Here is an 11299-nt window from a genome sequence, read left to right as displayed (position 1 = left end):
CTGAAGTTGTCATGTGTGAACTCGAATTTTGTTTTTAACTTCATAGATATCCTCGTGAGAATTATAATGACCTTTAATATCTACTCATTGTAATGTCACTGATATTTTTGGTGAAAAAGAAAAAGGAACCAAGTGTCAACTAATTTTTATTTTTTATTCTTGAATACACAGGGAGAAAGTAAAATTGCAGGAGTCCCTGGTGCTCCTGATGTCACAGTGCACAGTGTGTGCCTTTTCCCAGTACAGTCCTGTCCCTGTTTAGGAACAGCCTTGAAATCACAGTCCGCTGAAGCTGCGAGAGAAGGAACATCTGTCGCAGGCTGCTTGCACCTCCTTGTTCTGGCTTTTCTTGCTCAGTTCATCCATCCCCTCTGCTTGCCTTCTCACCAGAGGGGAGAACCAGCAACTCCCAGCAAAGGAGGAGCAAAATAGGCTTTGGGTGATTAAAGCCTATTCCCTGGTGGGGGAAGACCCTGGGAATTTCACAGAATCACTAAGCGGTTGGGGTTGGAAGGGACCTTAAAGCCCACCTTGCTCCAACCCCCCTGCAGTGGGCAGGGATGCCTGCCCCCAGCCCAGGCAGCCCCCAGCCCCATCCAGCCTGGCCTTGGGCACTGCCAGGGATGGGGCACCCACGGGCAGCCTGTGCCAGGGCCTTGATTTAAAGTGTCGGTGCTGGGGTCAAGCAGGGGAGCACAGTCCCTGAATCCAGGGCGCGCAGAGCAGCAGGCAGAAAGCAGAGCTGAGAACACCAGCAGTTTGAGCAAAAAGCGGGGCATCTCCACGCCGAGCAGTGGCATAGGGGGAACACGCTGGGGAGGGCCCCCTCCTCATTTCTTCTGCAGGCAGGGGGGCAAGAGAGGGACCTGTTTGTGCTGGTGCTGGCCGGGATGCTGCACAGCAGGGGGGCAGCAGTGCTGGATGGGTGGGCGGCAGCGCTGGGTGGGTGGGCAGCAGCGCTGGATGGGTGGGCAGCAGCACGGGACGCAGGGGCAGCGGCTCTGCAGTGGCCGGGGACGCAGTGGGATGGGCAAGCAGGGCTCTTGCACGGGGCACTGCTCCACTCTCCTGCGGGGCTTGCCGCAGCTCCCTGGCTCCTCGCTCTGCAGCGGCGGCCGATACTGCTGCAGAGGCCGGCGGTGGATTTTAACGGGGGGGCGGCAGGGTTGCACGGGGCTCAGCTCCACCCGCCGACGGGGTTTGCCAAAACTGCAGCGTTGCTGTGGCGGGCAGCAGTTCTGGGGCGGGCAGGGCTCCGGCAGCTGGCAGGCTTGCGGCACGCTCTGGCAGGACCCCTCAACGTCGCGGCTGAGGCTGCCGGGGTCATGGCAGGGGGACAGGTCCGTGACGCCCATGGGGCTTTCGTGGCAGCCGCAGATTGAGTCGTCGTGGCACGAATCCTGGTCATCCTCGCCTTTACGGTAGTGCATCTTGTGGCAGAGATGTCCAAGCCCTCGGGGATAAAGTCTGAGAAAAAGAAAACAATTGAGTTTTTATTTATTTATTTATTTATTTTTTAATTGGCTGTTTCTATGAAAAAAATGTTAGTAATCAATCTGAGGCAGTGGAGGGAATCCAACTCACCCTGCGACTGGTGACAGACGGGCTGAGCAGGGTGTCCGAGTCCTGAGGACCGCGCTGGAGCCAAAAGCTTTTATATGCAGCCGTGCTCTCTTGGCAATGAGGCATGTCATGGGAATTAATAGCTGAGCAGTGAGTGCCACTTCTGCATGTATATTTTTTCTGGCACTTGCTATTGGATTAATCAGCTGCAATTAGCATCTCCCTCGCTGTAACGTCAGCTTAGCTCTTTGCATATGCATTGGCCATTAACTAATTTGTTCTCCCATCGGTCATGTTCAAATAGGCTGTTACCCAATGTCAGTCAGATGGGATCCTGGGATAAGGATACCTGGAATGCCGTGATGCTGACTGGTGTGTGCAAAAAGAGCCTCTCGTGGCAGTGGGAAAGACACCTACAGGTCCAGGGCTCCTGGTGTCCATTCCCATGTCCCCGCACCCTACTGCTGAGGCTATGAAATGGGGTGTCAGAGCAGAGGTGGGCAAACAGAGATGGGTTTTGATGGGATTCAAAGAAAGTAGAGAGAAATCTAGCATACAAATAAGCTTCCTGCAAAGTAAAGTTTTTTTTTTTTTTTTAAAGGAAAATTTGGAATAGGAAATAAATTATTTTTTCATTAATAAGTGATTGGTTTTTCAACTCCATTTGAGCCTAACACCACTCTGGCCAACCGTAAACCAGGAGTCTTTGTGTTCATGGAGCTGGGGTTTAACCCCAAGCCACTCTTTGGCCTTTTCACCCACAGCTGGAAGTCAAACCTGGTGCTTCAATAACATACTCGAGGCAGACAAGAGGAATTTTCTGACTCTCCATGCTTTGTGCCATGGCACTGTGGTCTGCAGCTGGCACAGGGGCTACACTCAGCTATCATTCCTGCTTGAGTAAAACTATAGTGGGAAAACCTCTTTTTTTAATGCTTTGTGAAACTGCCATGTCACTGCCGTGCCAAACACACTGGCCTGCGGAAATAATAGGAAATTTCCTGGGGGATTCCCACAGCTCTCCCCTCTCTCGCCCCTGGTGTCCTTCCTGTTCGTCTGGGTGACTTTGGACCTCTCCCACGTGCATGGTCCTGGAGTACCATCACCTAATTGTTTGTGCTCAGAGAGCCTTTGGCAGGCACCTGGGCATGGGGTCAGGCTGTGGTGGGGATGTCCTTTCCCCCATTTTAAGGAGTTAATTCCTTTCCAAGTGAGAATTGGCTCAGCCAAGTGAGCAGGTACAACACCAAAAGCCCTTTTATGCTCTGCAAATCTGGAATGAGGACAACCCAGGGCGCTGCTGACCTCACAAACTAACAACGCCAGGCTTTGTCAAGTGCCACATCCGCCTTCTGACAGTTCTGCTTTGACTCACAGTCCGTGGAGCTCCTCCTCTGTGCATTTCTGTGGATGGTCAAGGCATTTTTTAAATGCCAGCAATGTATCTCGCACAGCAGCCCAGGGCTGTCAGTGCAAAAGGAATTTCCATGCACTCACTCCGCAGCAGAGCTCTGGAAGAGATGCTCAGAGATTTGTCCAAGTGGTGGTTGGGTTTGAATCACGGGGAAAAGCATGTGCAGAATTCGGGGGTGTGACTGCAGGGCGCGTGCTCCGCTGCTGCTGAGATAATTTATTCTTCAGCTACAGGAAAAATGTAATTGCCTTGCAGGAAGGCACAGGACTTGCATGTAGAGGTGGAAAAAACCTTGGTTAGGGGCCAACTAGGACTTTTGATTTATAGCTCATTACTGCATTCTCACGATCATGCTGTTTCTACAGAGCTTGGATTTTTTACATTAACAAAGATGTTTTGGAGTCACTTCTGTTCCCAAGGGCTTTGCAAATCATGAAGTGCAAATATTTCACTTCTGAATCTCACCTCTTAAAGTGTGCCACATTTTAATAGAACCCCAGATGGAATTAGATAGCATTTCTGAATCCTTCAGGCCAGACTTAGATCTTTACATCTTTCAATGTCTCTATCCCTGCACCATCTGTCTTCAGATGAGACACTTGCTGGTCTATTTAACCTTATTGATAAGACATTGGGTCTTTAAGAATCTTGCTTTAAAGCTCAGCAAATTTACTGGGAAAGATTCCATTAACAAAAAATACCCTCAGCTCTAGCCTTAGGATGATACAGATGCTTCTATTGCAGACTGTACATCTTATAAGCAGGGGGAAGATAACACAACACTGCATGGCCTGTCACTTAATGCTCTGACACCAGCAAGTGCTGCTTTTCCTCAGGTGAGAGGCTGACCCAGGTTCACTGCATATCCTGGGGTGCTGCCATCAGCAGCAGGCTGAATAGTTGAAAAATTCCCCGTAATCAGAAACTAAGCAGGTGCTAAAGAAGTCCCAGATCAGAGACACAGCTTAAAAGGAAAAGATAAATGAATGAACAGAGACCAGAAGCTTGCAGTGTCATAAGCCACAGCTTTTATTGTCTTTCATGAGTAATTGGAGATTAAAGCAAGAAAGAAGAACATGATATATCAACAACATTAAGGATACTACACACCAAGAGGAAAAACTAACAGCAGGACTAACGCTTACAAAGGAAAATCACACTGATCAGCGTGTAGAAACTTCAAAGCACATTACAGGCATTTGGTGATTAAAGGCAAGTAAAGAAAAGGAGAGATCTGCAGTCTAGCAGAGGAGGAAGAGCATTTAGGGCCATATCCATATCCATATCTATTTCCAAGGTAGAGCGAGCCAGGTGGGAAGCAGCAGGCATTTCTGCAGCACAGGAGGTGAGCACAGCCATGCCTGCCTCATGCCCAGGGATTTAGTTGCCACAGCAGCCACCACCACTGCCACCGCAGCAGCCTCCGTTGTTCATGGAGTAGCAGCAGGTCTGCATGGGCATGCAGCAGGTCATGGGGCAGCAGCACTGCGAGGGGTAGCAGCACGGCGTCTTGCAGCACTTCGGGCTGCTGTAGCAGCAGACGGTGTAGTTATTTCCACCGCAGCATCCACCGCAACCTCCGTTGGGCATGTTGTTGGTAGTGTAGGCAAAGCTGGAAAGCAACAAAAGGAGTCAGGCTGTGACCAGGAGCAGGATATTTGGAAATGCAAAATCATTCAGTGCTCTCCTTATGCTAAACTCAGAGATTCTAGGAGCTGAAACCCACTGTTATCTTTATTTATTTTTTTTTTTGGTAAATCTTGCTTATAACTCCTGTCTTTTTGCTGCCATGTAGATGCTCACCTACTTGCACCAGAGCATCCCTAGTACATTAGCGGTGCTACCAACACGGTGCAGACAGTCCTGGGCCAGAAACGCTCTCAGACCCTTTGCTCTGCATGGCCCTGCTGGTACACCTGCAGCCTCTCCATCCTAAGGCTTTGAATTTGTCCCCATAATTCCCAGTACACTCTTCATAAAGCCCAGCTTTAGCCAAATACCCAGTCCAGAGACCCATCTATATTTGCTATTGTTATAAGATATCCATAGCGTTTTCCCTTAGTGAAGAGGAAGATCGAGATGTTCTCACTTACCCTGTTGAACGGTGAGGAGAAATGAAGGGAAGAGAAGATGAACGAATGAAGTGAGCTGGGCCTGGAGACCTTTTATAGTCCTGGGCACCATCCTCCTGGAAATGAGACAGCCATTGACCATTCAGACTTCCCTGTTTACTAACACAGACCCATACTTTTTAGCTATACGTGTCTTCTGCTATTTACTCTTTGCCTTATTATTTGTGATCACTACCTTTGTTTTGCCTCATAACTATTTAGCCTGCAGATAATCAGAGGGCTCCTATGAATACTAATGAATTTGTCCTCTCTGCAGCCTTGCATGGGAGCTAAAAAATGCATCCTTGCATCCGTTTGACGAATGCAGATGGTGACGGCCAGAGATGCTAAGAGACTTACTCAGCAGCGGCTAGTGCTGAATCAATGTAAGAGCCCAAAAGAAGCCCCCAGGTCATGTATTTTGGGCACATGATGGGTTGCTTCACCGGACTGGTGTTTGAGAGAAATATTTGGCAGATGTCAAAAAATGAAAATAGGTATGCTTGTTACTGGTCACAGGACGTGCATGTGAGGAGGGAGCGAGAAGACCACGTGCTTGGGACATGTCAGGAGTCACGCCAGTTCCTGGGTCTGTCACCCGCACATGACTCCGCACAAGATCGTCATCCCCTCCTGCATGCCGAGAGCATCTTGGTGTTGTCCTTTGGCTTGCCCAAACTTCTGCAAATCCTCCAGCCTGCAGGTTCAGGTTTGCATGTGGGCATTACCAACACAGGCTGGGCAAGAGTCCTTCAGTTCCTGCTGTGCTTTGCCAGTTCAGCTTCCCTAGGAACATTTTCTAAGACTCTAAAGTGAATTGGCCTCACTTCAGAATATTTTGCATTTTAATTAAAAAGTCAAGGGACTGCCTGTGCAAATGGTAATGCAGGGAGGCATGGCTCTGGGGCCAGGTGTAATGCATAATAGCCTCAGGAAGTCCAGTAAGGCCAAGTGCATGCTCCTGCACCCGGTGGGGGTAATCTGACTGGGTGGTGGATGGATTGAGAGCAGCCCCATTGGAACAGCAGATTGGAACAGCAGGGCAAGGGAGGGGATTGTCCCCCTCTGCCCCGCTCTCATGAGCCCCCCCTGCAGCACCATGTCCAGCTCTGAGTCCCCAGCACGATGCGGACGTGGGGCTGTTGGAGTGCAGCCAGAGGAGGCCGTGAGGCTGCTCGGGGGCTGCAGCACCTCTGCTGTGGGGCCAGGCTGGGAGCTGGGGGAGTCGGCCTGGAGAAGGCTCCAGGGAGACCCCACTGCAGCCTTTCCATACACAAAGGGGGTTATGAGAAAGAGGGGGATACACTTTCTACTGGGACCTGGAGTGATGGGACAAGGGGCATTGGTTTTTAAGTGAAAGGGTGCAAGTTTGGCTTAGGTATTAGCAGGAAATCCTTCACGATGAGGGCAGTGAGATCTCATTGTGCAGGCTGCCCATACAGGTTGTAGATGCCCTGGCAATGGGAGTGTTCAAATCTGGGCTGGATGGGGCTTCCACAGCCTGATCTACAGGAAGGTCTCTGCCAGCGGCGGTGTGGTTGGACTAGGTGATCTTTAAAAGTCCCTTCCAACCCAAACCTTTCATGATTCCGTCATTTCAAGACAAAATGTCCCTCCCCACTTCTTCCCTTGCATCTGGCTAAACTGCCCTCGTGTGCTGGAGCCCTGGCACTGATCTGCCCCGGCTCTGCCCCAGCTCATTGGTCCTCACAGGGGTCATGGATCTACGTGGAAGGCAGAGACTCAGAAGCGATGCAGGAAGGGATGTTGCTCAGGTGGAATCATTTTCTGGGAGGGAGAGAGGGAGGCAGGAACGTCAAGGTAAGGCAGAACCATGGAACACAGCCAGGGTGAATAAATGCTTATTTAACACCAGCCATGGCCTCCCATGCACTTTGCTGTGGGGCTGAATGCTGGCAGGAACACAGGGTATTTGGGAGGAATTTTTTACACGGCTGAAAATTGCAGCTCTCGTCTGAAGGCTTGGGAACATTACCCTGAGAGAAGTGCTGCCTAATGAGAGGATGGTGGAGCCTGCCTGGTGAGTTCCCTGCTGCTGCCCAACATCCTCCAGCATCCCCAGGGCATTCTGGAGCTGGTTGCTTCTGGCTTAGCTGCTGCCAGCCCCAAGGATGCTAGCAGGGACCCTGGTTTGCTTTCTGCACAGCGCAAAAGAACAGGCTGTGGTTTTAGTGCTGCTTCACCCCTGCAATAAATCCAGCCAGCTCCTTTCCATGCTTTCCTGAATGAGAGTAATTCCTTGAGCAAAACGCTGGAGAAGTAACTTGTAATTGCAAGTCCTCCAGCCAGGGTAGAAGAATATGCATGGCATTTCCTCTCCAGCAGATCCCCTCTGAGGAGGCATACATTGCCTGCCCATGAGAACTGACTAATTTACAGGGAACTAGTGGGGCAAAAGAAAAGGGGCACATTTCACTTGTGCCTTCAGCAGGTAAGTTCTCATTTGCAAATCCTGCAGCTGCAAGAAGGGAGGATCTAGATGGGCACTTCCCATCTGTGTCAGCAAAGTCCAGCCATGCGGGTAAACTGGATACTCATGGACTTTGGTGAGTGGGCTGCAGATCCTAATGCAGTGAAGGGACTGACATGGGGTGGAAACAGAACCGGTAAAGGGCATTAGACACAGACTGAGGACTGTAGCACATCTTGCATGCTGTGTTTTAATAAAATTCTTACTGATCCAGTCACTGCTTGAAGATGGTAGAGGCTTCTCACCGTTTCTTCTGACCACTCAGCTCCCAATCTGGCAACCCAGACATTTTAGCAAAGGCAAGGCCTCCTTCTCATAAATGTTAAACTGCTTATAGGAACTCTCTATAGGTACTTAATTAGACCTATAGGTGGTTTAAATACATGGAGCTTTCCAAGTTGTGATGTGCCTGTGCCAGTGTTCCAGAAGAAATTCACATCCTTGTAAGTTTATGTATTATTTTCATCCTATTTCTTTGTAGTTTTACAGTGAGAGTAGAAATGCTGATTGCACAGGTGCCAGACACCCAGCTTATATTAGAATAGACTCATGCATAAGCTCAGAGCTGCATCAGGGATGCATTGATTCTCTTTATGTGGTCAAAGCCCCCTTAGTCAACACCTTCTAGAGAGTAGTATCCCATTGCCAGAAGAAAATGCAAAGAGAATGCGACAGATGTGGTGATACACTCCAGGTGCACCAGCTAGTAAACAGATAACCACCAGACGTTTTGCAGTGTCATGAATTATAGGTTTTATTTTATTTTTTCAGGCAGACTGAAGCAAAACAGTGATGAAAATAACATCCCACACACCAAGAGGAAAAACTAACAGCAGGACTAATGCTTACAAAGGAAAATCACACTGATCAGTGTGTAGAAACTTCAAAGCACATTACAAGCATTTGGTGATTAAAGGCAAGTAAAGAAAAGGAGAGATCTGCAGTCTCCAAGCAGAGGAGGAAGAGCATTTAGGGCCATATCCATATCCACATCCATATCCATATCCAAGGTGGAGTGAGCCAGGTGGGAAGCAGCAGGCAGTGCCACAGCAGAGGAGGAGAGCGCAGCCCTGCCTGCCTCATGCCCAGGGATTTAGTTGCCACAGCAGCCACCACCACTGCCACCGCAGCAGCCTCCGTTGTTCATGGTGTAGCAGCAGGTCTGCATGGGCATGCAGCAGGTCATGGGGCAGCAGCACTGCGAGGGGTAGCAGCACGGCGTCTTGCAGCACTTCCGACTGCTGTAGCAGCAGACGGAGTAGTTATTTCCACCACAGCATCCACAACCTCCGTTGGGCATGTTGTTGGTAGTGTAGGCAAAGCTGGAAAGCAACAGAAAGAGTTTCTTTTTCTCTGCCCGAATTTCACCACTGATTAAACCTTGCTTATCCCCAGGTTTATCCCATACTGGATGGATGGTGTAGTCCTTTCTGTCCAGAATCCCAAGATAGCCTGTCCCTGAGATCTCCACATTCTGGCTTTGGCCAGCAGTGTAATTGGCATAGTGGCCAGCACTGGTTCCATCAGAAAGAAGCCACCCAGATGGATCCCCAAACCAATCCCTCCAAATTGGCCCCAAACAAGACAGTGTAGGAAATCATGGATGACTTCCTACAAAGCACACAGAAATACAGTAGAGTGCAAAAGAGAAGGCAAGCAGTAAACTCCAACTTACCCTGTTGACCAGTGAGGACAAGTGAGGGGAACACAAGGAGTGAATGAAGAGCTCTGTGATGGGCAGCCTTTTATATGGTTCAAAACCACCACCCCCCTGGAAATGAGGCATTTTTCAGCAATTCTGACTTCACTGTTTACCACCCAGTATATGCCTCTCACGTGTCTTCCGGTACTTAATCTTTACCTCTTTCTGTTTGCTCACCACCTCAATTCTGCACCATAATTAGTTGTACATATGAACAACAGGTGCAAATTTTCTAATGAATTTACATTAATGGGAATTGGAGGTAGCTATAAAGTATTCCCATCCACTTCCTAAGGAATGACCTTGAGACACAGAAGCACCTAACAATTTGCCCAGGGGAGGCGGGTGCTGAAGCAGTGGGAGAACTGTGTCTGGAACTAGGAAATGTCATCGCTCATGTGTCCCCTCTGAGCTTGGCTGTGATTCTGGGGGACCAGTGGAAACTATTGATAAATGTGAATCATTTTTTCCTGCCTCTGAGAGGTGGCTGTGTGTCCAAGTTGACTGAAAAAATTATCTTTTTTTCAGACTTGTGCTTAGGTTTCTCACCATGGTGCTTTGTCCTCACACCTCCACTTTTTATTTCTTGCATAGTATTAAAGATTTTTTTTTTCATTTTCACTCATAAAGGGCTCTATCGAGTCTATATTAAGCAGCTTTCAAAGCCACAGTGCACACATTTTAGCTTCCCTCTGTGTTGTTTCTGTATACTTCATTTTCTGAGATTATTTCTAAGGCCTGTGAGACTGAGATAACTTGTCTTTCATGATATTCACGCTGATTAAATTTGAGGGTTTCATACTAAGAATTTGATTCTACATCCTTGTTCGCAAGTATGATATTCAACTCCCCTGTACCCCTGATGCTCACCTGGTATCTCACAGGTGCTCTGGGCTCAGGCATCTATCAGCACCTTTTCAGCAATTGCCTCTAGCTGTTATGGATGCAACGAGCTAAGGCCAAGGCTGCTGTGCATGCAGAGTTCTGCCAAACAGTCAGGAGGGGACAGATAAGATGGGCAGAATGTGGCCACAGAGAGTCTGCAGACGACAAAACTGGGGGAATTGGCAGATACACCAGAGGATCATGCTGCCATCCAGAGGGACCTGGACAGGGTGGAGAAACGGGCTGGCAGGAACCTGACGAAGTTCAATAAGAAGTGCAAAGTCCTGGCCCTGGGGAAGATCAGCCCCAGCACCAGGACATGCTGGGGGCTCCTAGCTGGGAAGTGGCCTGGAAGAAAGGCCCTGGGGCGAACACAAGCCAGCAGCGTGCCCTTGGGCAAAGAAGGCTGATGGTGTCCTGGGCTGTGTCTGGCCCCACATTGCAGCAGGTCAAGGCAGGGGATCCTGTCCCTCTGCTCAGCACTGTTGAGGCCCCAGCAGGAGTGCTGGGACCCCAGTCCAGGAGAGGCTTGGGGAGAGTCCCATGGAAAGGCTTGGGGAGAGTACCATGGAAAGGCCTGGGCCTACTGGGGAGAGTACCATGAAGGCCACCATAGTGCTGAAGGGCCTGGAGCCCCTCTGCTGGGAAAGGCTGAAAGCTGGGGCTGATCAGCCTGGAGGAGAGGCCACTCAGGGGGATCCCATCCATGTCCATGCCAGGGCCAGGCTCCTGCCAGTGCTGCCCAGGGCCCAGACAAGAGGTCCTGGGCACAACCTGGAGCACAGGTTTTGTTCGAGCACCAAGAAACCATTCTGTACTGACTGGGGACTGAACATGGGTTGCCCAGAGAGGCTGTGGAGTCTTCTCCTTGGAGATCTTCAAAAGCTTCTGCACATAGTCCTGAGCGGCCTGCTCTGGGTGTCCCTGCTTGAGCTGGGGTAGGACCAGATGGACCCAGAGGTCTCTTCCCACCTAGACAATTCCCTGATTTTGTGATTGTGTTGGAATGAATGAAGATGTTATGAAACAGGCTTGAGGATGAGGAATAGAGCTGTGGTCACGTGCAGAGTCAGGACAGCTCCATGTGAGAAGAAGCTGCAGATAGTTTTCATATGAGGAGAGGGAATAACAAT

The 11299-nt window shown here is 49.7% G+C and overlaps 1 protein-coding gene across 1 annotated transcript; it reads right to left on the bottom strand.

Moving 5' to 3' along the window:
- Positions 1 to 143: 143 nt before the first annotated feature.
- LOC308183914 (uncharacterized protein) lies at positions 144 to 1729 on the bottom strand. The gene is made up of 2 exons (XM_080570478.1): positions 1585 to 1729; positions 144 to 1467 (listed from the first exon to the last, which is right to left on the bottom strand). The coding sequence occupies exons 1-2, from the start codon at positions 1692 to 1694 to the stop codon at positions 831 to 833; spliced, it is 747 nt and encodes a 248-aa protein (XP_080426604.1). The 5' UTR covers positions 1695 to 1729; the 3' UTR covers positions 144 to 830.
- Between the last annotated feature and the right edge of the window lie 9570 nt (positions 1730 to 11299).

The sequence above is a fragment of the Anser brachyrhynchus genome (assembly GCF_964034855.1).
Source record: "Anser brachyrhynchus genome assembly, chromosome: 28".
NCBI classification, from domain to species: domain Eukaryota; kingdom Metazoa; phylum Chordata; class Aves; order Anseriformes; family Anatidae; genus Anser; species Anser brachyrhynchus.
This window is presented reverse-complemented; position numbering and strand designations above follow the sequence as displayed.

Bases quoted from the DNA above. Each gene is read 5' to 3' on its own strand.
- LOC308183914 (XM_080570478.1), bottom strand. From the start codon at position 1,694: ATGACATGCCTCATTGCCAAGAGAGCACGGCTGCATATAAAAGCTTTT. The intron at 1,468-1,584 runs GTGAGTTGGATT...TCTTTTTCTCAG, and splicing joins CGTCTGTCACCAGTCGCAGG to ACTTTATCCCCGAGGGCTTG.